The 23063-nt window shown below is 40.5% G+C and overlaps 1 protein-coding gene across 1 annotated transcript in view; it reads left to right on the forward strand.

The window, feature by feature from the left end:
* Positions 1-23063, forward strand: part of SLC24A2 (solute carrier family 24 member 2) — a 265252-nt gene that overhangs the window by 181322 nt on the left and 60867 nt on the right. Inside the window, exon 5 of the mRNA XM_025359798.1 lies at positions 4026-4076. Within this exon, the coding sequence (XP_025215583.1) occupies positions 4026-4076 (51 nt within the window). The remainder of the gene's footprint in view (positions 1-4025; positions 4077-23063) is intronic.

Below are 23063 nucleotides of genomic sequence, written 5' to 3' on the forward strand. Positions count from 1 at the left end.
TTTTTCAATCCTCCCTGCCATTGGCTACTTTTAGGATCCTATTGATTGGTGCATTTTACAGAGTGCTGATTGGTGCATTTTTACAGAGCACTGATTGGTGCATTTTACAATCCCCTTGCTGGCTACAGAGTGCTGATTGGTGCGTTTTTGCAGAACGCTGATTGGTGCATTTTACAATCCCCTTGCTAGTTACAGAGCACTGATTGGTGTGTTTTACAGTGCTAGCTACAGAGTGCCAATTGGTGCATTTTACAATCTTCTTGCTAGACAGAAAAGTTCTCCAAGTTCCCACTCGACCCAGGAAGTCCAGCTGGCTTCAGCTCTCAAAAAGATACTTGTAAAAGGCAGATTGTTTTGGGTTGATTCTCTTGTCTAGGTTGCTTATTGTTTTTCTTTAAAAATCCTTTTCAGAAACCTGTATATTCTATCCTACACTCTCCCCCTCCCCAGCACACCTCAAAAGGACAGCAGCAGAACAGCACATCTAGGTCCTATTTTTCTTGCTTGATCATCCAGAGCATGTAAAATAAGGTGAAATATGGCCTGAATCAGCTCGTCACAGGACAGAAATCGGTAACCACTGATATTGCTAAGCAACACCACAGAGAAGCAAGGCTGAAAATGAGGTGGCAAATTTATAAGAAGTTGCAGAATCTGGGGACTCGCTTGGGCATTTCATTATGAACCATCTGCATGATCCACAGTAATGACCACACATTATTGTTCACTGTTTGAGGATGATAATTCCTACATAATTACATTGGCATCTCCCTCTGTGATGGTAACCTACCTTTCAGAACTTTCACCGTATTTTCCATAATCGAGATCTGTCCCTGTGAGATAATTGGGAATTGTTACATCTAATGGGCAACTTTCATTCCTCCGCAAAGTAAAATTTAAAACAAAACCAAAAAAGTCACTGTTTTGGCTAGTGTGATACAGAGCTAGAGAGGTAGTAATATACATAAGGGAGGAGATTTGTCATGGGATCATCACAGCTCAGTGACATGGGCTCCACCACGGTGGCATGAAAGCAAGTGTGATTCTCGTGATGGGCAGCATTTACAATCGGATTACAGGCTCATGTCAAACACCGACCACCGGGTTCTGGAATGTCTTCTCCATCTGTATGGCTTCTTAGAGAAATGTTATAGAGAAGAGGCACCAGGTGGTACCCAGAATGACATTCACAGGTGATGTATGGTTCTTCCAATTCTGGCTGCCTCTTGCTTCACTGATACAGCGAACAGTGCTAGATGATGTTAAATAATAGGCTCTTGAACTCCCTTACTTCTTTCCTCCTATCCCCAAAAAAACTAACCTTGGATTAGCCTCAGTTTGAATCCTAATCCAGCTGTGTTCAGAGTGCCTTGGTTATTCATTATGGGGAGTGTGCTGGTTGCAAGCCATGTTCCTATGCAGGTGAGTGCCTCCTGGGTCCTCTCAGCAAGACTAGGTCTTGCCACAGGCTATCAATAGACAGTGGCCAAGGCTACTTTCCAGGAGGCATCATGGGCTGTTGGACTCCAGCCAGGTGCATGATGAGCTCTGGTGTATGCATGCATGCTGTTTGTCCTAGTCGCATGTCATTTCTCTTTCTGCACCTCCTGAGTCCCTGCGTGAGATAGGAGGGCCTGTGGCTCCTGGAGATGCTGCCCTATCCTCCTTAGGATGCTGCTGCTGAGTTCACCATCTCACCATCCTGTTGCTGTTAGTGCTAAAGACCATATTCTAGCAGGCTGGTTTCCATCTCCATTCTTTTCTGACTCTTCCTCAGTAAACTGTAAACATGGTTCTCTTTGTTTGGGCAGATACCATTCCCTTCTGCTGCTTCCTCACTGTGCCTTGAGTTGCCACATCACTTGCTGTTATTCAGCTTTTCACTACTCTTCTTCCTTCTCTTCCACCATCATTAGCCTCATTTTTGTTATGTTCTGCCTAGTTCTTGTCCTTCAGTCTCATTCATCATCCAAGGAAGCAGCTAAGAAGCGATCTAGACATTGCCACGTTGTCGAGAATGTGTGAGCTTTGTCCGATATGAACAGTTCCGATTCAACTGTGTACAAATAAAATGATAATTAAACAATATGAATGTATTTATTTGTACCTGATTCTGCAAGAGAAGAGGTGAGGAATAATGTCATCTGCCACAAGTAGATGTTTGACAGTTGGGATTGATACGTGAAAATAAGTATGTGCATACAGAGGTTTGCGTCCACAAAAACAGATCCATAAAGATGCAATGATGTATTGTCACTGTGTAGAATATAGTTTACATCCAACTTTGCAACCACAGAGCCACCCACATTCTGTTTGCTGAGCAAATGGCAGAGAATGCCAGCTGCTTATTCCACTCCTTACCTCAGGGAAGGAAGAGAGGTCACAAAACAATTAGTTGGCTGATACGATTTGTTAATCTACTCCAAGATTACTCACACATGCAAACACATATATGTGAAGCCACTATGAACATATGTTTTATATTTATGTGTTTTATATTTATGAAGGTATTTAGGTCATTTAAGAATTCCAAACTTGTGCAATGTCAAATATATAATACTGTTCTTAAAATACCAAAATATATATATATACACACACATATATATACACACACATATATACACACACATATTTTTTTCACTGATGGAAATCCCCAGAAGTCATGAAAAAAAATTTCTTTTTATTTACACAAAATTCAGTTTCTTTTTGAAGCACCTGCATCTTTTGTAATGTATCCAAGAAAAACCAGAATAGGCAGCTCTTCGTAGAAACATAAACATGTGATTTTTCTCCCCAAGATATAATTTTGTACTGGTGTATTAAAACAATTTTAGATAGAAATCTAGGCACATGAAAAAATATGCAAATGATGTATCATATAAATATGAAATACAGGAATATTTATTATTGCATTTTAAGCTAGATCCTTCATCTTGCACACAAAACCCATCAATTTTGAGTTGATTCATATGAGGATTCCCAGCAGCTGGCCCAGTTAATGGGCCATGGGAGCATTCTGCAGAATCACAGGAATATCTCTTGAGTCTAATTAATGTCTTGAAGTTTATTGGGAGAGTGGTGTTATGACCAGAAATTATATCTTTAACCTGCTCACAAAACTGCTTAAAACAATCTAGAATTTTCAGACAAACAAGGATAAAAGTTGCTATTTTAAAACTGAAGTAAGAAAACAGAAATGGTGTATCCCCACTCCTTCTCTCCCCTCGACTGCAGCTGCCACTCCCACCAGCTCACTCAAAACAGCTCACATTCTGCCAGGGGTTTCCATTACAGGGGAGTCCACTGATGATCCATACACAGAGGATGAGCTGCTGGTCCTTGCCCTGCCTCCTGCTGTTTACACAGCAGCTGCCAATGCCTTAGTCCTGGAGCTGTGGCTGCCCTGTCACCTATCTGAGCTGGTGGTCTTCCCTGGGAACATGCCTCCTTTTTCCTCCCAGAGCACTCTGTGTTGTCTGTCTAAAATCTAAGAAGAGAAAGGGAAGTTTAGAACGTGGTTTTTCATGTTAGATTTTCCTAGGTAGCCTTCCTTTTTCTCTAGGAAATGGTTCTGTTGGAGAAAAGCTGTGAAATGAACTTCTTGAACTGCTGTTCTGTGGCAAGGAATCACAGTGCCTGCAAACCTCCTTGAGCCTGGACGTTGTCCTTGTTCAGTCCCTTTCTCTTGGAGTGTCACCTGTATGAAAATTATAGGGTTACCATAGACCTGGGGTGAAGTTATCTTTGCCAAGTACTCTGTTTCATTGGATGTTAAGATAACTGTGCCCTATTCTGTAATGCAGGGCACACTCTACCCCCAGTAGCATAATATATTTAAAGTGATTTCTGAAAATGGGCCGTGAAAGCTGTCTGCCACATGGCCCATGTTTGCACATCTCCATATAGTTACGATTGCAAAATTTGACAGTATAACTCTGAATCTGATTAATTAAAAATGTGTAAAAACAAAGTTCTTGCATTATAGCTCGTTCCTTATCTTTGTGTCTTTTACTGTGATGTTGTAGAACTTGGATCATATGGAAAACTAAAATATTATGACACAATGACTGAAGAAGGTAAGAATGATTTTAGAATTGTATGCATTGGCTTTTTTTCATTTATGGTGTCTGTTGCTTGCCCATTTTTTATTCTTTTTTTTTTTCCTCTTTGCATGACTTCAGTGACATTGTGCGACTTACTATTCTTTCTGCATTTTTGTCTAGTTTTTGCCATTGTGTTTATTTGGAATTGGAGACGTGCAATACCATGGGTAATCATGTTGTTCCATTCAAGCAACTCAAACCATCATAATTATATAACACACTCAGAGAAATGGTGTCAGTAATGTAAACACAAATACCCACTGTGCCAGTACCTTTCCCCCACATGCTCACAAAACATATAGAAACATTCATCCAATAATTTTCTAATATGTCCTTTATTTCAGAGGGGGATGTATGTTCTGGTGATTTTCTGATTTATGCAAAGGAATGAAAGATCTGAAGTAACTTCTATACCCAGAACCAGCTAGACACCTGATTCTGATGCAGAGGACTGTAGGCTCATGCCCTAGGTCCCTGCAGTCCCTATTGTATCAGATAAGAGCACTACTCTGAGAGGCTGGGTCCACCATTCCAGCCAGTGGCATTGTCTACATGAGGGTTCCCACTCCATGAGGACAGGCATATCATTTCAACCATTTTCTCTGAGTAGAGATTTATTTAAAGTGTATTTATTAATGAATTCCAGGCACTATCCCAGAACATAGCCTTGTCCCAGGAAGAAATCTCATTTCTGATATAGGTTCGCCATGGAACAGCAATGTGAAGATTTTGAATTCTTGTAAAGGGAGCTGTCCTATTGCCTTAACCCCTATTTCATCCCATACATGCTGTGACTTTTTAATAATATACAATATTTGTAAGTTATGAAAAACATTTAAGGTTTTTACATGACTTTTACATGGATACTGACAAGAAATTGAAAGGTGCCCTCGTAGAAGAATCAGCTCATTTTATTCTTCAGCATGAAAGAGATACTCCCAAATGTGTTGCATATCTTGGTTTCAGCTTCTAATATTTCTAAGCTGCCCTAGCTTGCCAGAGATCTCCTAGTTGCTTTGCATGCAAGAAGTGAAACATCTGACAACCCCGGGTAAGAGGAAGCCCCTTCCCAGCCCCTCTCCACTCTGACTTTTGCACAACACATAGGCCCTTCTCTATTGCTAGCCCTGTGCTTTAAATTAACCACTGTGATATTTTCTAAAGCAGCAGGCCACTACTAGGATCTCAGACTGGGCCCCACCAACAGCTTGGGGAAATGCAGACCCATGGGCAGCAAGAGGTCCAATGGCAGAACCCTATGTGTAGGAATAAGTACCTGCTACCAAGGGGATAGAAGGAGCTATTTATACCTTTAAGGAAGTCTCCTGTCCCAGCTGTTATTTTATTCTTGGCTTAGGAAGGGGAGTTTGTTAGCATCTGCCTGACCTGTCAAGCCTTTTACTTTCTCTCTTTCCTCCATCCTGTCCATTACCTTCTATCATGAATGTCCTACCTCCTACATATCTTCTGTTTCCCTGCCATCCCCTTCTCCTTTCCTTCCTATTCTCACATCCATCTGAGCAAATGTTGTCCAAGTGTTCCCTTTCTTTCCTCCCTATGCCAGACAATTCAAGATAAGATGAAGATGCAAAATTCTACTTCCAATCTGATTCTATCACTTGATAACAACTGAGCTTTGGAAGCAGGAAACCCCAGTCAAAATCCTGTCTGAAATGAGAACCATGACTGGTCCTGAGCAAAACTGTCAAACTGTGTTTGGGGGCCCTCTCTGGGTCACCCTTAACATACTTTATCCTTCTCTTGATTTTCCCATCCCCTCACACATATCCCTTTGTGTCCCATTCTTAGTTGAAAATTTATCCCCATTACAGTGATAGGTAATAACTGCAAAGGCAGCATTTTAAAGGTGTGTTATATGAAATTCTGGCTTCATATGATGTCACTAGGAATTTTGCAACAACAAGGAAAAAAAAAGAAAAACAGGCGAGATTGATTCCATAAATAAGTGGGAGAGCTTCTGAGTTAAGTTAAATAGGTCTCTTTCTCATGTGACTTCTCAAGAGTTTTCAATATGCTGCTGTGTACTGCAGCATATAATAAATTGTAAAGAGGGATGGAGTAGACAGTGTTTCCCAGACTTTCTGATATGGAGCTTCTTGTGGAACCTTTGTTGAAATGCTGGTTAAAGTTAATCCTTCACCTAGAACAGGAACCTCTGAAAGATTTTTAAATCTTCTAAATATATAGCAATCCCTTTCAAGTACTAGAAAAAGAATATTTTGGAATAGCAGCTCTCCATCTAGCCACCTAAAGTCACATCCTTTGACAGCTACCTCAATGACAAGCCAAGTCTGGCTTAAACCTAATTCTGGTACTCTATCTAAAAGTCTCAAAGCCAGCTCAGTAACCTCAGATCTGGTAGAAGCCAGGCATGGCCTCTTCAAACTCTCAAGGGCCTCTCCCCTCCCACTGGAAAATAAGAATAACATATGTGATTTATGTCACTTTCATGTTGTACAATTTAAGGAAGTAGAATAAAGACAAAGATGTTTGGGGCAGTAACTGTGGCCTAGCTAGCCTTTGAGAAATACCCCCTCCATTTAAGCATTTGCACAATTTTAGAATTGTGACTAGCTTTTGAGCAGGGCTTTGTTGTGATTGCCCATGTGACAAGTCCTTATTTATAACTGTTTCCAGGGAATTCTCTGGATGTTGTGTGAGGTCAGTGACTTACAGCGAAGCCTGGGTCGTTTTTTTTATTGTTGTTGTTTTCCCTAAGTGGACCAAATGGAAAGATGCGTTATATATGCCACCCTGTATCCAAAAAAGAAAGATGATTTCTAAATACAGAGAATTTTGCTATATATATTCAGCTTATTATTTTTAAGCACCTATTGTGTACAAATTATTCTGCTAGGTGCTTTGGGGAAACAAGAGTAAAGGGCAGGCGATTTTAAACGTAGTTAAAATTAATCCATGATTTAAGATTTCTACTGTGGTAAATGTTTGGATTTGTAACTAAAAGGGAATATTTTTCATCATTTTAAAGGTCTATTTCGCTTATGTAATAGCACATTAGGAACTATCTAATGTACTATTTGCTATATTTAACTGTATTAATAAAGACTTTGGATTAAAAAATAACACACACAATCACTGAGACACCAGGAAGAAAGTGGTAAGTACCATAGGTGTTCAGAAGATGACAGACGACAGGGGAGGAAAGTTTCCTTTCCATGGAAGTTGGGCGGGCGAGGTGTGGGAGGAGATTTTGTGGAGAAGGTGATCTTTGAACTGGGCCCTAAAGAATTAGTAAATATGAGGTAAATCAGGAAAGGAGGATGACCTACTAGGCTAAGAAAGGGGTGAAGGGATGGGCGCACACCAACGTTCACTGGGTGCCTCCCACTTGCTGGGGGGCAGTGCTGTGGGCTTATATATATTCTATATCATCTTTCCTCATAATGATCACAAAAGGTAGATTTTATTGAAGAGGAGAAAAACAAGGCTCAAAGAGTTATTTTATTAGATGAGGAAACTAAGACTCAAAGAAGCAAACTAATTTGTTCTGGGACTCAGAGGTGGTAAGTGGTGATGCAGACCCTGATCTCAGCACTGTGTCCCGCCAAAGCCCCGCCCTTTGGACTTCACTGCAGCTTGTACAACATGGGGAGTGGAACAGGGGCAGATGGAATTGGCTACAGCGTAGGGAGTGGGAAGAAAGCCTTGATGGAGACCATAGACTAAGAATGGGGGCATCATGATGGGACAACAATGAGCTATTGAAGAAAACATTTCTCCCTACATGAGCACTTTGCCTTGAAAAGGTTATTGTAAACCTGAAAAGGTATTATAATACGTTTACTCTCACACGCAAGACAAAATCATGATGTTTGAAAACTTTCTCCTTGTCCTCCGAGCCCTTTCCCCTCCCCTCTCTCCCTCAGCACTAAGGCACTCTAGAACCTCACTGGAGCAGCTCCCAGGGCCACACCCAACCTCCTTGCCCACCCCAAGCCAATCCTCATTTTATCCACTTATTTATGTATTCTTTCATCAATACCCAGTATGTACCAGTGCTGGATTGAGGGCAGAGCGGAGGAGATTAAAAACAGTTCTCCTAAAGAACTCATGACCTTGTGGGAGACACAGGCATGAGACGAGGAGACCCTATGTGCTGGAAGAGCCCAGTGGAAGGCATCTTTCTTAGCCTTGGGAAATGCGGGCAGGCAGAATTCATAAAGCCCACAGCACTGCGCCTGGCAGGCGATGTCTCCACTGCCATGTTCATGTGTCCCAAGATGACAACCTGTCTTACCTACCACCTGTACTAATACATTCACATAGTAATAACTGAGCACCTCTGAATGAGAGACATTTTGCTAGGAATGATAAATTAGTGAGCTTTACTCCTCCCAGGGACTTTGCCTCTGTAACAAGATGTTTCTGGGGACAAAAAATGTCTTTTGGTAACTTCAGCTCTCCCTACACAGGCAGCAGTCACCTTATCTTCTCATACAGTGATACTGCATATTTTTGGAAGGGCAATCTCCAACTTTTAAAGTTAATAATGCATAGCTTGTTTCTCATCTGCAGATACCCAAATTTCATACCATTCTCATTCTGGAAAATTCTCAATAAATTGAACTTGGCTTTTTTCCTAAAATTACTCTGAATAATAATATAGAATGCTAGTTCAAAATTAGGCAAGTTTGTGTGATGGGTCAGATGGATTAAAAGGAGAAAAGACCTTTCCACCAATGACAGTATATAGAATTAGTAAGTTTTGCTCTACAAAGGTAAATGTTTCACAGAGACATGTAGGTAGGTAGGTGGGTGGGTAGGTAGGTACGTAGGTAGACAGATATCCCAACTAATATCTTGCAATGAAGCAATATGTGGGGAAAGTTGTCTCCACTGTATTGTCCTAAACTGTCTGCCATTTAACCAAAGACATTTCCAGAAAAATAATTTCACCACTATTTAAAAAGTCAATCCTTGTTCATTTGTATAAGGGAGAAAACGGTAGAAAAGTTGTGATATCAAGGGAAAAAATTATAACAACCTTTTCCGTAATTAAATTAAGCCTACTGTTTCATGGCAACCAGCTGCCCCTTTACCAAGCTGAAAAACTAATAATGTCTTATGTGAATCATGGGGTCCTAAATTAGGCATGTGGCTGTTTTGAAAACCCCCATTATTTCAAAGAAACAAAAGTGTCTTAAGGTCACATCGTCCAGCCAATCATTTGATGTTCTTATTTGCAGTGAAATAGTCTAATTCTTTTCAAAGAAAAATTAAGTTTTGGAATACCATTCAGCAATGTTTTTCATTGCCCAGGATATATCCACTAAATAATGTTATTTTAAAATAAGTCCTTCTTGTTATCTGTGACCTTCATAGGACATTTTAATCCTTGCATGAATGGATGAGACTGTGTCATACACACTGATATATCAGGCAAAATAGCTTTAGCTATATGTAGCAGAAAATCCAAATTAACAGTGACTGAAATAAGATGAAAGTTTATTTTTCTCTCAAGTGTAAGAATTCCAGTAGCAGACAATACATGGCAGCTCTAGCAGCTTCACAATGATTCAAGACCCAGGCTCCTTCCATCCTTCCGCTCCACCACGCTAGTGTATGATTTGTAACCTCAAGGGCACCTCATGGTCCAAGATAGCGGCTCTGGAGGTCCAGGCATCACATCTGTATTCCTGGAAGGAGGAAAGGTCAAAGTGATTTTCTCTAGGTATTTTGTCTTCTTTTTAAGGCACTTTCCCTGAAGACCCTCTCAGTAAAATTTGCTCAAAACTCAGTCATATGACTACCTAGTTTCAAGGCAATTTGGAAATGTAGTTTGTTAAACTGGGTGAATTGCTGTCTCCAATAATTTAGGCATTATGTCATTAGGAAATGAAAATGGATTAGATATTGGATAGGCAACTTGCAGCTTCTCCTCAACAGGGAAATCTCACTTTCATGTAACTGTGTGTTGGTGGAGAAGACTGAGAATAGAGCAAGCTATAGGAGGGAGCTTGAGTGCTCATGTTAAATTTAAGTTGTCTATGAGACATCCAAATGGAGATGTTGAGAAAGTGGTAGGTGTAGGAGTATGGAGCATGAGATAGAGGTCAGGCAGAGCTGTAGATATAAATTTGGGAGTCATAAAATGTACGTGTTATTTAAAGCTACAGAACTGGACTATAATACCTAGCTAATTGATAAGAGTAGGCCAAGAATTGAGCCCTGGGAACTCCAAAGTCTAGAGTCTGGGAAGAAAGGGGAGGCCCAGCAAAGGATACTGAGGTGGGAAGAAAACCAGGATAGAATGGTGTCTCTGGAGCTGAGTGAAGATCATGTTAAAAGAGGGTAGTGAAAAGGTGAGAGCATCAATGAATTGACCAGTAAGATCAAAGAACCATTGTAGTAGAAAGAGAAAAAAGAGTGATGGACAGAAAGTGGGATGCTTCAAACCGGGGGTTTTTTGACTTGCCAAAAACTTAATATCAAATCGGGATTTTGGAAGTGGTGCAGTTATTGCTAGTGATGAGGTGCAGGCTTGCCACAGGAGTGAGTGAATGAGGATGAAGGGAGCTGGGAGTGAGTAGGTGAAGGCACTAAGGTAAGGAGCCAGGTGTTGCAGGGCTCACCTAAAAAAAGTCATCACAGATGGGGTTGGGGGGGGACAGAAGTAAGGACAGAGAGGAAAACAATGAGCTAGGTTCTACAATCTTCAGGAATGAATGGAGGGAAACCAGGAAGTCAGCTTGGGTAGAAGGGGTTATTGGTTTGTGCTCCCAAGGAGGGAGGAAAAGTGGGCTAGAAGTAATAAGAAAGGGCAGGAGGGAGAGTAGGGTGTTTGGAGGAGCAGGCAGCTGCCACTTTTCAGGGACTACAGGGAAAAGGGGCCTTCAGGAAATAGTCAAGTTTCAGTAGGAACAAGAAGACAAAGAGAATTTTCAGAAAAATACAGTGAAGGATCTAGGAGATTTACTGGTGGCAAGAGTGGGAGATTGAGTCAGGTTGGGGACAGTCAGGGCTGTCTGGATATGAGGGTCTGGATGTTGATAAATGACCTGGAAGCTCTGCTAAAGTGAACGAGGATGCAGCATGTAGTTAGGAAACAACTTGAAAATGTTTTAGAAGTTGTTACTACAGCCTCTTTCTTGAAATCGGTCCCATGGGCAGTTTGCCATGGTAAAGTAGGGTCTGTCTTTCCAGGAGAAGGGAGCTTTGGGGACCCTCTTAAGTCTAGCTGATTGGGAAAGCACATCAGCCTTCCTCAATCTGGAGAAAGAGAGTTCAGCCTAGCATAGGAAGACCTCTCCTATAGGCATAACCAAAGATGGAATGGCCTGCCTCGGAAGAGAGTGAGTCCCTTTGTCTAGAGAAGCCAGGGAAGCCTCCACCCAAAGAGTGTTCAGATACTGGATACTTTGATGACCCTTCTTTTGCCATGCTCAAGATTCTGTCTCTATCAAGTGTAATGATAGACATTGATCCTCAGTGTACTTAAACCCTATGAAAACTTGATCTTGCATTTTGAGTAAGCTGCCACCAAGACTATGGTAGGTAGGTTCCTGGGTCACAGCATCTGAAATAAAAGGCTTGTATATTATTTGATCTAGTTCATATCCAAAGTCTTTATTAATATGGTTAAATATAGCAAATAGTACATTAGGTAGTTCCTAATGTGCTATTACATAAGTGATAAGTGACACATTACATAAGTGAAATAGACCTTTAAAATGATGAAAAATATTCTCTTTTAGTTACAAATCCAAACGTTTACCACAGTAGAAATCTTAAATCATGGATTAATTTTAACTATTTTTTGTTATAAACCATTACATGCACACATAAGTAAAAAAACAAACACTACATAAAGAAAGACAATAAGAGTGAGTCTCCTTCCTACCCCAGATTCCATTCATTCCCTAGAGATGACCATTTTTATCAGTTTCTTTTCTAACCTGGCTTTTGTTATTAATTGTGTATCTTGGAGATCTTTCCCCATCAGCACATTTAGACTTTCTTCATTCATTTTAACAACTACTTAGTATTTCACTGCATGGCTGTTCCATGGTTGGTTCAATCAGTACGCTGTTGATGAACATTTAGGATATTTTCATTTCCTGTTGATTTATTTAGTTTTTACAACAATGCTACATGAGTATCCTCTTTGGCCGTTGAGCAAATTCTACTGAGTAGAAGACATATACATATAAAATAAATTTCTGAAGATAGAAATGCCAGATCAAAGAGTATATACATTTCAAAATTTGAAAGATATTTGTCAAATTGCCCTCCAAAAGAATTGCACCAGTTTATGCTCACACTAATAATGAATGAGAGAGCCTCAGACAGCAATTTTTTTTTTTTTTTTTTTTTTTTAGACAGAGTCTCACTCTGTTGCCCAGGCTGGAGTGCAGTAATGTGATCTCGGCTTACTGCTGCCTGCGCCTCCCATGTTGCAGCAATTCTCCTGCCTCAGCCTTCCAGGTAGCTGGGATTACAGGCAGGCAACACCATGATCGGCTAACTTTTGTATTTTTAGTAGAGACGGGGTTTCACCGTGTTGACCAGGCTGGTCTTGAATCCCTGACCTCAAGTGATCTGCCTGCCTCAGCCTCCCAATGTGCTAGGACTACAGGCGTGAGCCACCACGCGGGGCCTCAAACAGCAAATTTAAATAAGTCCTTTGAAGAGAGACTCAAATTGACTTCATTACAAAGCACATAAGCCTTTGTAATACAACTACCTTCTAATTTACTTGTTTTAGAAACCTGAGTTTTTGCCAAAGTTGGGTTAAATACAGGGTACAGTTATGGTAGAAGTATTTGACCTCTCTAAATTAAATGACAAGGCCGATTTCCTACACAGAATATCCAATTTCCACTGCAGTGCATGCCTTTCATACCTCAAGATCATTGCTATCCCTATAAAAAGTCTGAGAAGCACACTGCAAGTTGACTTTCTACCTTGCAATTACCAAAGCAGGGAGCCCCTACTGTGCACAGACACCATTTCCGATATCGTGCTATCTTTCATTCATCCCAAGTTTATGGCTTAACTCATGCAGTTCAAACTTTCATAACCAGAGGATTTTTCTGGGCACTTGAATAGATGTCTCTGTAAGGCTGGGCCTTATCAAAAAAAAAAAAAAAAAAAAAAAAACTGTATTGAACCAGTACTAGCCACATTACTGCTTCAGAGATGTATTCTTATAAACATCTCCCTGGGGCTGGATCTTAGGAAGACAGCAGGCTAGTCTGTGTGCATAACCAGACTAACCAGCTAGCAACCAGCATCAGGTCTGTTAGAAAGACCAAACCAGCTATGTGGGTAAAGCCACAGTCTTCCTGAAAACCAGGACCAAGGAATTCTTCTACTTAGAATACATCCAGCTTTTCAAACTTCATTGCATCTTATTTTCATGATCTAAACTGTCAGCAGTAAAAGCAGAAAGATTGGACTTGGCAAAGAAAGGCAGATTTTGCCACATTGCATATGTAGAAGGTGTTAAACGGCAGCAGAAGGCAAATTGTGGATGCTTCTTTTTGTGTGTTACTGACATCTCTAGAGATGAAGATTTAAGTTGTCTTCATCAGTCAAACTTGAATACTGTTATTATAAATTAATATGATCCCACCCAACTCATGAAGCTCTTTTAAAAAAAAAGATGGGAATTTGTTATACTTGGAGGCTGACATGTTCAATTAGGTATGGTAAGTTTCTCTTTTGATTAGATCTGAAGTGAACCAAATCATCTCATTTTAGTCATGGGCCTCTAAGCCTTTAGTTAAGGACTCTCAGCATGTGCCAGCGCTTCTGCTGCTAACCCAAGTTTCAAATGAGATTTACAGGTACCAGATTACAATGTAAAGTTGAGGACTAAAATAAAAATAGAAACTAAGAACTCAGATTAAGTGAAAATTCATAGACATGAAACCTAGGGGACAATACATGCTATAAGTTCACAAAATAGGGGCAACTACTGAATACATATTAGCCAAATATAAAATCTTCCACTTTACAATAAAATAAATGATTGGGTAATATATAGGTTCCTCAAAAGAACTATTTTGTTTGATTCTGTTTTTTTATATATAGGTCATCATAATCTTTCAACACATATTTCTTGAGCACCTACTATTTTCCAGATACAGTAAATCAGATCAAAACTCTCCCCAAATGAATAATGTCACAACCCACTTGCAGAGAGACATACCCAAAATATGGGCTTTGACAAAATAACTCTGAAGAGAATTTTTATGCCCATTAGGAGGTAGTTGGGTTAAATGCTGGCAGGTCTTAGGATGAGGCCTGCCTTTTTAGTAAAGTGATTCTTCATTCGTTTATCTCTTAGACATCCAGAGTTGCAGGGATGGGAACAAAAGGAGACATTTAAAGCTTCTGTCTAGCAGTCTCTACCTGGCTCAGAACTCCAAATCTGAGAATCAGGCAAACCTCTGAGAATTTCCTTGTGTAAGCCATTTGTGTCTGTATGTATGAGATTAAAATGTTCAAAAGATTAAGTTCCTAAAACAATGAAGCAGGTGACCTGAAATGATAAAGAACATCAGCTCTCAAGCACTGTCAGAATCAGCCACGATCAGTAAGTTGGCCCTTTTCCTGAAACATCATATTCTGCAGTCTGATACCTGCTGGGAGTTTTTTGGTTTGTAAAATGCCAATTACATCTGAACTCAATTAGATTATCTTTTTTTTAAAAAAAAAAAAAAGGAGGGGGTATTAAAATAAACATAATTATAAACACTATTAGTCTTTGGAAACTTACCCACAGTGTTAATCAAGCAGAAAGTCTGGCAAGTTTCCAGCGATGTGTTTCTAGGCTCTTCTTTCCATACCCCTAAAAAGGAAGATAAGCTCAGAATATCATTTCATATAGCAAAAAATCTGAGCACTTTCTCACACCTACACCCACTAATGTCATCTTCTTTGTTGTTTGTGTTAATGTTGCTATATTCACAAACACTTGTGAGAACCAGCCTAGGCAGTGAGCGTTGAGGGCACAAATGGAGAACAGCATCCTTATCCTTGAGAGCCCCACAGGCTAATTGGGGAGGATGTCAGTAAAACACTTTTGAGACTCTATGACAAAGCCATGATAGAATAGGTATCAGGTGCTATGATTGGGGAGAGGGACTCAGGGAAGGCTTCCAAAAGGATGAGATGCCTAAAGCAGAGTCTTGAAAAGGAGTAAGACAAATTCCTTAAGTCTCTTAATAAGAAATAAGACAAATAAGAAGAGTGGACAATTCCAAGTCTTGTGAAGGGTAATTCAGGAGGATGCAGGAGATGCAATTGAAAACTGGGAGACCAATTACAAAAGCACGTTCATATTTCTAATGATAAGGTGACCCTGCTAGGAAAGATGGTGGAACAAATTCACGTTTGGGCTGATCCATCCTTTATGGGTGGCACAAAGATCATTCTTATAGAACATTATTAAAGAAAACCTGAATGGGCACACATGGGTAACCATATGAAAAGACAGCACTGGATTTGTCATTTACCCATTGCATCTGGATGGCTTTCAAATGAAGCAAATATTCAAATGGAACTGGAGCACAAAGCTGCTAGAAAAATATATTGGTTACTACTATTACAATTAAAGCCCAGAAGTCATAAATAGATAAAGACAGCTATAACTACAGAGATAAATATAGATATAGAATGCATGATTCAGTACACATGCGTATCTTTCTTAGCTTTGCCCACTAAGAAAGTCTAGGAGCAACAACATCTTAGTAGCCATAAGCACACATAGTTCTCAGATCTTGGTTTCTAAATACCATTTTCCAATAAAAGGAGTCAGTGCTTCTGGAGAGGTGATTATTTCCAAGTGCTGAACCAGGAAACATACAAAATGATATTGAAACCTCTTGTAATGCCAGAAAATAAAGAAATGCTTTGAAAAGGATGAACCTTGTTGACTGAACACAGAAGCCAATCTGAAAAATATCCCAGTGGTCAAGTTTGAAACAATTTAATTAACTGAATAAATAATGGGCCCATAGAATAAAAGAAATATGCACACATTTATACTATGTAAATAATTGAATACATAAATAAGAGAGACAAGACAGGTGTTACTTTCAGAATTCCAATTAATGAGTGTAGAGAAAATGAGGAAAAAAGTCTTTTTTTATGCTAAGCAGACATAAATGGGGAGAAAAAGGTCTTAATAAGGAAATTCAGCTGCCCCATCTCATTGTATAATGGGTTTAGTCACCACTTGAGATATAATTATGTATATATTCTCATTAATTACAGAAACTACTCCTATGATTGTGTCTGTAAATCTAATATAATTAAATGTTGTTAATCATCTCTATTATGTGGTTCATTTAAAAATATTTACTAAAGACACTTTACAAAATACTTTATTACAAGGGTAATTTAATTTTTACCAATATCAGTGTAGCCCTGTAATAAGTGGTTTGCATCATGCTTCACAAAAATTAGAAAAAATAATTTAGAGGTTGTACTTCAAAAACAGATTTGGGAATAAATAAAATTCTATGTTCTTGGTAGTTTTGTTTAAGATGAAATTATTATTTTTAAAAAATAAAAATTTCTTTAAAATTTTGCTTCTAAGAATAAAAATTAAGCCTGCCTCTATTAGGTAAATTAACTGTTCCAGTAAGACAGTTAGTAGAATAAAAGGGGATTCATTTTCTCTAGTTGCTAGGTGGCATCTTGTGTGGAGGAACTTTCACTATAATTCTCTGGGCCTCCATACCCTCCTAAGAAGGCCTCCACCATCAGAGCACAAATCCGAAGTCTCTTCCTCACTTCAGGCTATGGACTCTACAAGGGTATGAGCCAGATGTATCTTATTCACCAGACACAGCCCAGTACATAGCACAGGTGTTTTTGTTTTTGTTTTTTTACTCTTTGCAGTGTGTTAGTTTGTGACTTGTACTAACTTGAAAGGAAGCTTGATTTCCCAGAGGAGCTGATAATAGTGAGAGCTTCACTGCAAGACAGTGGAGGCCTGTGATGGGTCAGGCGTGATTCTAGGACACTTGTCGAGGGATAATAAAGATGGCAGAGAGAAGATCCCTTTCCCAGAGAAGACTGCTGTCTGCTGGGGAAAGCAGGCATGTGGGCAGCAAGTGGAAATAAGGACTGTACCATGTACAGTTAAAGTGCCATGAGAATGATGGGTTTCCACTTGGAAAAGAGGGGTGTGTGCAGAGAAACCTTCAGGTTAGATGTTGAGTTAGGCCTTGATGAATGAGGGGCAGCTAATTTAAAAAATGAGGAACCAAGGCCCAGCTTTCCCTGCCCTGATCTTTGTGGTGTTCACCTAACCTCCTGTCCTATGGAAAGGGGGCTCCTTTGCACATGCACCTTGTTGACCTTGGAGATGTGCAGAGAAGGACAACTGATGTGTCTCCCCTGCCTTCCACCACTGGAGTATAAACACCTGGTACATCCCATTTTTCTCCTACTTACCTCTAGAAAGTTCCTGGGATCCCATAGGTAGACATTCAGTTCCACTGGGGCCATGGGCTTGGAGGTCCTAAAGACATTTATTCTGGGTCATTGGCTGACGGGAAGCACATTACAGAGTCATAACCTCATCTACTTGCCTAGAAACCATGAACAAAAGGATTTGTTGAACCCAGTCTGATGCTAGAGATATACCAATGAACAAAGCCAGTGAAAAGCCTTGCCCTTTTGAAGGTTGTCTGCTGCCAGTGGAAAGCACCAAATAATCTATAGTCATAATAATATAGTATATTAGTTGGTGATAACTACTTTAGAGAAAATAAACTTGGGATAAAAAATGCTGGAGAGAGAAGCTATAGATTTAAACAGGCTGCTCAGACAAGCCTTAATGAGGTGACATTCAAACAAGCTCTGTGGACCTCTGGGGGAAGAATACTCCAGGTAGAGGGGCCACACAATGCCATGGCACAGAGGTGAGATGGTGTACAGTGCTTTCAAGAAACAGGAAAGAGACCAACATGGCTGGAGCAGTGAGAGAGGAGAGGGGTAGCACACAAGGTCAGGGCAGCCAGAGTGAGCTTCACTGGACACAATAGGTAAGACTTTGGCTTTCACTTTGACCTGGGGACGCACTGCAGGATTTTGCAGAGAAGTAAGAGCCACATTCTGTTTTACTGATCACTAAAGATGCTGGGATGAGACGGGCCAGAGGAAGGAGAGGGAAGGGTAGAAGGGGGAGACTCAGACCAGCAGAATTATTCCTGTGTGACTTGGTGCTGGTTGGGTGGGCGTGCGGAGCGGGGAGTGGGAAAGGGGTGGAAGGAAGAAGTGGTCAGATTCTGAAAACTTTTAAAAATAGAGACACCAGATTTGCTGGTAGATGGCATGTGGGGTGTGAGAGAAACAGGGGAGCCCAGGATAACTTCACGGTGCCACATCAGTCCTGTTGCAAGTCTTCTAAGAGTGATGATGGTCTATCTGCCTAACTTAAGTCTCTGCTTCCAGAAAAAAAAAAGGAAAAGAATAAATGGGAGGAAAGTTCAGATGCACTTTTGCTTTTTAAGCTACCTGCCAAGCCATAAACTTCAAAGAAAGAGACAAGAAAGGCAGAACCAAAAACACAAAAATAGAGTTTAAAAGGCTGTTTTCCAGTTTTTCCTCTTGTGTGATTTTTCCCTTTCTTCTCCTAAGCCATGGTCTGTTCACCAAGGTGTGTGTAGCCACTCTCTTTGCATCTTTTTCTCTCTTTTGTCCCATCGTTGTTTCTGTGTTGCAGATGCTTAGAATGTTCTGTAGCAGCTGGAAGCTAATCTCATCTCCACCCCAAAGGGTTCCATTTGTAACCCTGCCTATTATAGGCTTGGTGGGAAAGATGGGAGGGAGGAAATTTCCAAGGGGCTGTTTTAATTAACAGCAGAAGAGAAACAAAATCCATTTCCTTTGAGTGAACAGACCCTCCAAACGTCGTTTTTCCATGTAGCATGAAGCTTCTGCTTTACGTCAGAATGATCTGGTCAAGGATTTTGATTGCTGGTTGTTTTTCGAAATTCACATTCGGCTCTTATGCTTGGATCTTTTACTTCCGCACTTCCCTACCACCCCCTCAACATACACTCCTCTGAGGACACTCAGCTGGTACTCTCTTTCAAATTTCAGACCAAGCTAAACTATATTAAAATGATGTACTAGGTTTTGACGTAGGTGCCTCACGATTTGAGCAGTTTGCTATTTCTGAGATTTTTAACTATACAAATATCTGTAGCTATGTAAAAATACAACACTTTAAGGGTTTAGACCACAAGAGAGTGTATTTTTTAAAGTTGCCTTGAAACATGTTAAAAATAACTCCTTCACTCACCTTGAAAAGTACTCAAAAATATCATAATTCTTTTTCGGCAGGCACGAAGTTACACAATCATTTCTTAGATTCGTTCCTCTATGCCACCCTTTATGACAGTTTGGAATCTGTGCCTAAAATATCTGAGCAATCCCTTTACCACCAAGGTCTGCACCTGTGGGTGCTAGGCATCAGTTCTATTTTAAATATCAATCTTATTTTCAGTAATTTAGGAGAAGAATTTCCTGTCAGCCACTTCCATAATAATAGCAACCCTTTCTGAATAGCAATTCCTAAGCACTTGCTGTGTATCAGAGGCCATTGAAACATGCAATGGGTATTAACCCATTGGACCTTCCAAGGACTGTATGAGCTGGATGCTCTTCTTAGCTCCATCTTACTCATTCTGAACCTGAGGTGGAGAGGGGTTAAGAACCTAGTGCGGCGTGAGGTTCTTTTGAGCAAATCCATTTTGCAGCAACATAGTCCCTTGGTCTGTATTTTGGCCCTGCGGGTGATGGGGGAAAGCTGATCATGTTCGCACTTTAAGATTGCAGAGGTATCAACTTTTAAAGTCCAGAAAGCCAGCTCTATCACCTTGACCTTCTCAATTGCAGAGAGATCTAAAATGATCCTTTTTCTAATCAGTTTTGGGGGATTCACTGAAACTTGAACACCAGTCCAACAAGGCCCTGTATGCTTAAACTCCTGGGTCTGAATGTGGCTGATTCTCCATCCCGGCCTGTGTGGACTGAGAGAAGAGAAGATGGCAACAGTTCTCCTATAGCAACTCAAGGCCACATCACCCTTACCCCTGAGATTCTGTTTGATTCTCTTTTTCCTCTTACTTACAGAGTTCTTTCAATGCCACACATTGTGATAAACCCTTTACATATATTTTCTCACAGAAGACCCCTGCAGTTCAGCCCTTCCCTGGATGACAGACAGAAAATGAGCCCCTCTTCCGCAAGTGAGTACAGGGCATGTGTGGACATCATATGTCACCAGTAACTCTACCAATACCACTGGAATCCCTGCTTAACAGATCAGCCAATACCACTAGAATCCCTACTTAACAGGTGGGAACACTAAAGCACAGAAATATTTAGAAAGTCACCAAAAATCACCCAGCAGAGACAGTGAGAAAGCTAGGGCTTGAACTCAGATCTACCCGCCTGTCAATCACATCCATTTAACCTCCATTTAGCCATGAAATTGTGCTGTCCCGACACACACACCCTGTTTGCTGTTCTTCACAGTTTTTGACTTGGGAATGAACAGGTCCTGAAAATGCCATGTCTTCCTACCCCAAGGCAGAGAGGATCACTTCAAAAATCACAGGTTCTCTGCTGGCTTCTGCCCCAGGTCCTTCATGCTCACATATAACCTGTTAGCCTCATCCTCATAGCATTTCTCAAAAGGTGCCCTGTGTCGATCCCAGGGGTATCCAGTGGGCTGGAATCAGCGAATCTGGTTTGTCAGGCTCTGCCCCACCACCCTGAAGGATTATACATGTGTGCTACATTCTGAAGATGGGCCCTCAACTGCTGCCTTTCGAGAAACTAATCTTTAAGGGAAAAATCCTTCTAGCCTATGGAGCAGCCATTGTCAGCACTTAGGATGTGGAATGGCTGCCAGGTCATATTAGTTGCAACAAAGAATCATCTAGGGGAGAGGTTGAATTGAAGAGGTCTGTGGAGAAGACAGCTCCCAACCAGGCTTGCTGCTTTGGCTGGCTGCCCCTAAGGCAGCAAGAGGACACAAATAACGCTAATCCCTCTTACTGTTCAGCAGTGCAGAAAACCTGAGGTGTTGCAGTGGGAAAAGAATAACACGCAGTCTCACTGGCCTGTAAGATATTTGAGAACCTATAAAATTCCAATTCTGGGGTTATCTCCTACCATGTTCTCCTAGATTTTCGTTGGAGATTTGGGGAAAACCAGCCCATGAGTGCCAGAGGCCAATACTGTTGTGAAAGATGCTTCCTGGCAGAGGGCATGGCTCCGTTTTCATGCTTTCGGGTCCCTTTTATTATCATTTCTCTCTGGCACACACCTAAACTCTAAAAAGATTCTTTTAATCACAAGTGATATGTCTTTAGCTGGTTTCTATCCAATATTTTCTGTCATGATTCATGACTTTAGGACATTATTTGAGTTGGGTTATTTTAGGTTTTATTTCCCCAGACCTATTTGTTGCCGCTTCTGAATGCTCTCCTACTTTATTATTATCTTACAGATAATTTTAAAATAGCAAATATTGATCATCTATATTTCTTAGAGTGGCAGGATGTTCTGAGTTCAAAAAATGACCCTGAGACCACGATGGGATGGTTTTATTAGTAGAAGCATCATCTCCAATAAAGTTTCAGAACCTCCTTTTTTCCTCTTCTGGATGGAAAACCAGATGATTTAGGACTTTTTGGAGTTGTCTTCTGCAAAAAGTAACTCCTCTTTAGGCTGAGGACTGCAGAGTACTGAAGCTCACTCTTATCTGTTTATCTAGTCCTCAGATAAGACTAGGTTTGGCAGCCAGGAAGGTATCTTGCATCCACACAGCCTGGACAACTTCCAGGCAATCATAGCCCCTGCCTGCCTCCTCCATCCTGACATTCCTTTTTCTCTCTTTTTTCTTTCTTTTCTTGTTCTTCTTTACCACCTCCTTTTCCTAGTCTCCAGGATTTCTTTCTTTCCCCTTTTTCTTCCCAGAGTTTCCCCTGGAAATTAAACAGAAACAATCAAATTCAAGCTACCTTCCATGGTGGTGAATCTAATGCTGACCTTCAACATTCCTCAGGGATGGAGTTGTGCCCATCACCTCATCCTTCTTTCTCACTCCTTAGGAAACCCAAGCCACACACCAAACTCCTTTTCTCCATGAAATATTTTCTTTCCTACTTCTTTTGAGAGTGTACTCAACGGTGCACATTCATTGCCTAAATTAAGGTACTTATGTCCTAGAGATTGCCTTTGTTGTGGCAAAGAGACCAGGCTTGTGACTAATGGAGCCGTGAGCAGAAAGGGTCACAGCTTGTGTCATTTTCACCATTGGAGTCCATTGATCTGACTCTAGTTTACAGGTGCTGTCGCTCCCAGCCAGTCACACAAGTCATCACTATGACCACATGCCATGATTCCAAACCACGGAGGCGGGCAGTGGGTGCCAATCTGCCATGCTTTCTTCTAGGAAAAGAAGCTCTCCAGGAGAAACATTTTTGTTTGGTTTGGTTCTAAATAAAAAAGTAGAATGAGATCCCCTGTTAATATGCTGCTAGGGAACACAGCCAACAAAAAAATACACAGTGGGAAAACTGAAAGGATTGTGGTGTTTTGAGACACTCATTATATCTGAATCTAGGCAATCATCAGTTTAAAATGAGAATTTTTTTATACCTTGAATGTTCCCAAGGAAGAAAATAAAGGATTAAAAAAAGGAATGTGCTGTTTCCCTCATCTCTGCAATTTTGCTTGCTTGCTTTTTTATTTTTCTTATTGCATGCATTTACCTATTATGTCAATAATAAGAAATGAAACATTGCACTTGTGGTACAGCTGTTTAAAATGATTACTTTGAGAATGGAATTTTTTCTAGTACCTTTTTTTATTTTTCCATAAGTTATTAGGGTACAGGTGGTATTTGGTTACATGAGTAAGTTCTTTAGTGGTGATTTGTGA

This window comes from Theropithecus gelada, chromosome 15 (genome assembly GCF_003255815.1).
Source record: "Theropithecus gelada isolate Dixy chromosome 15, Tgel_1.0, whole genome shotgun sequence".
NCBI classification, from domain to species: domain Eukaryota; kingdom Metazoa; phylum Chordata; class Mammalia; order Primates; family Cercopithecidae; genus Theropithecus; species Theropithecus gelada.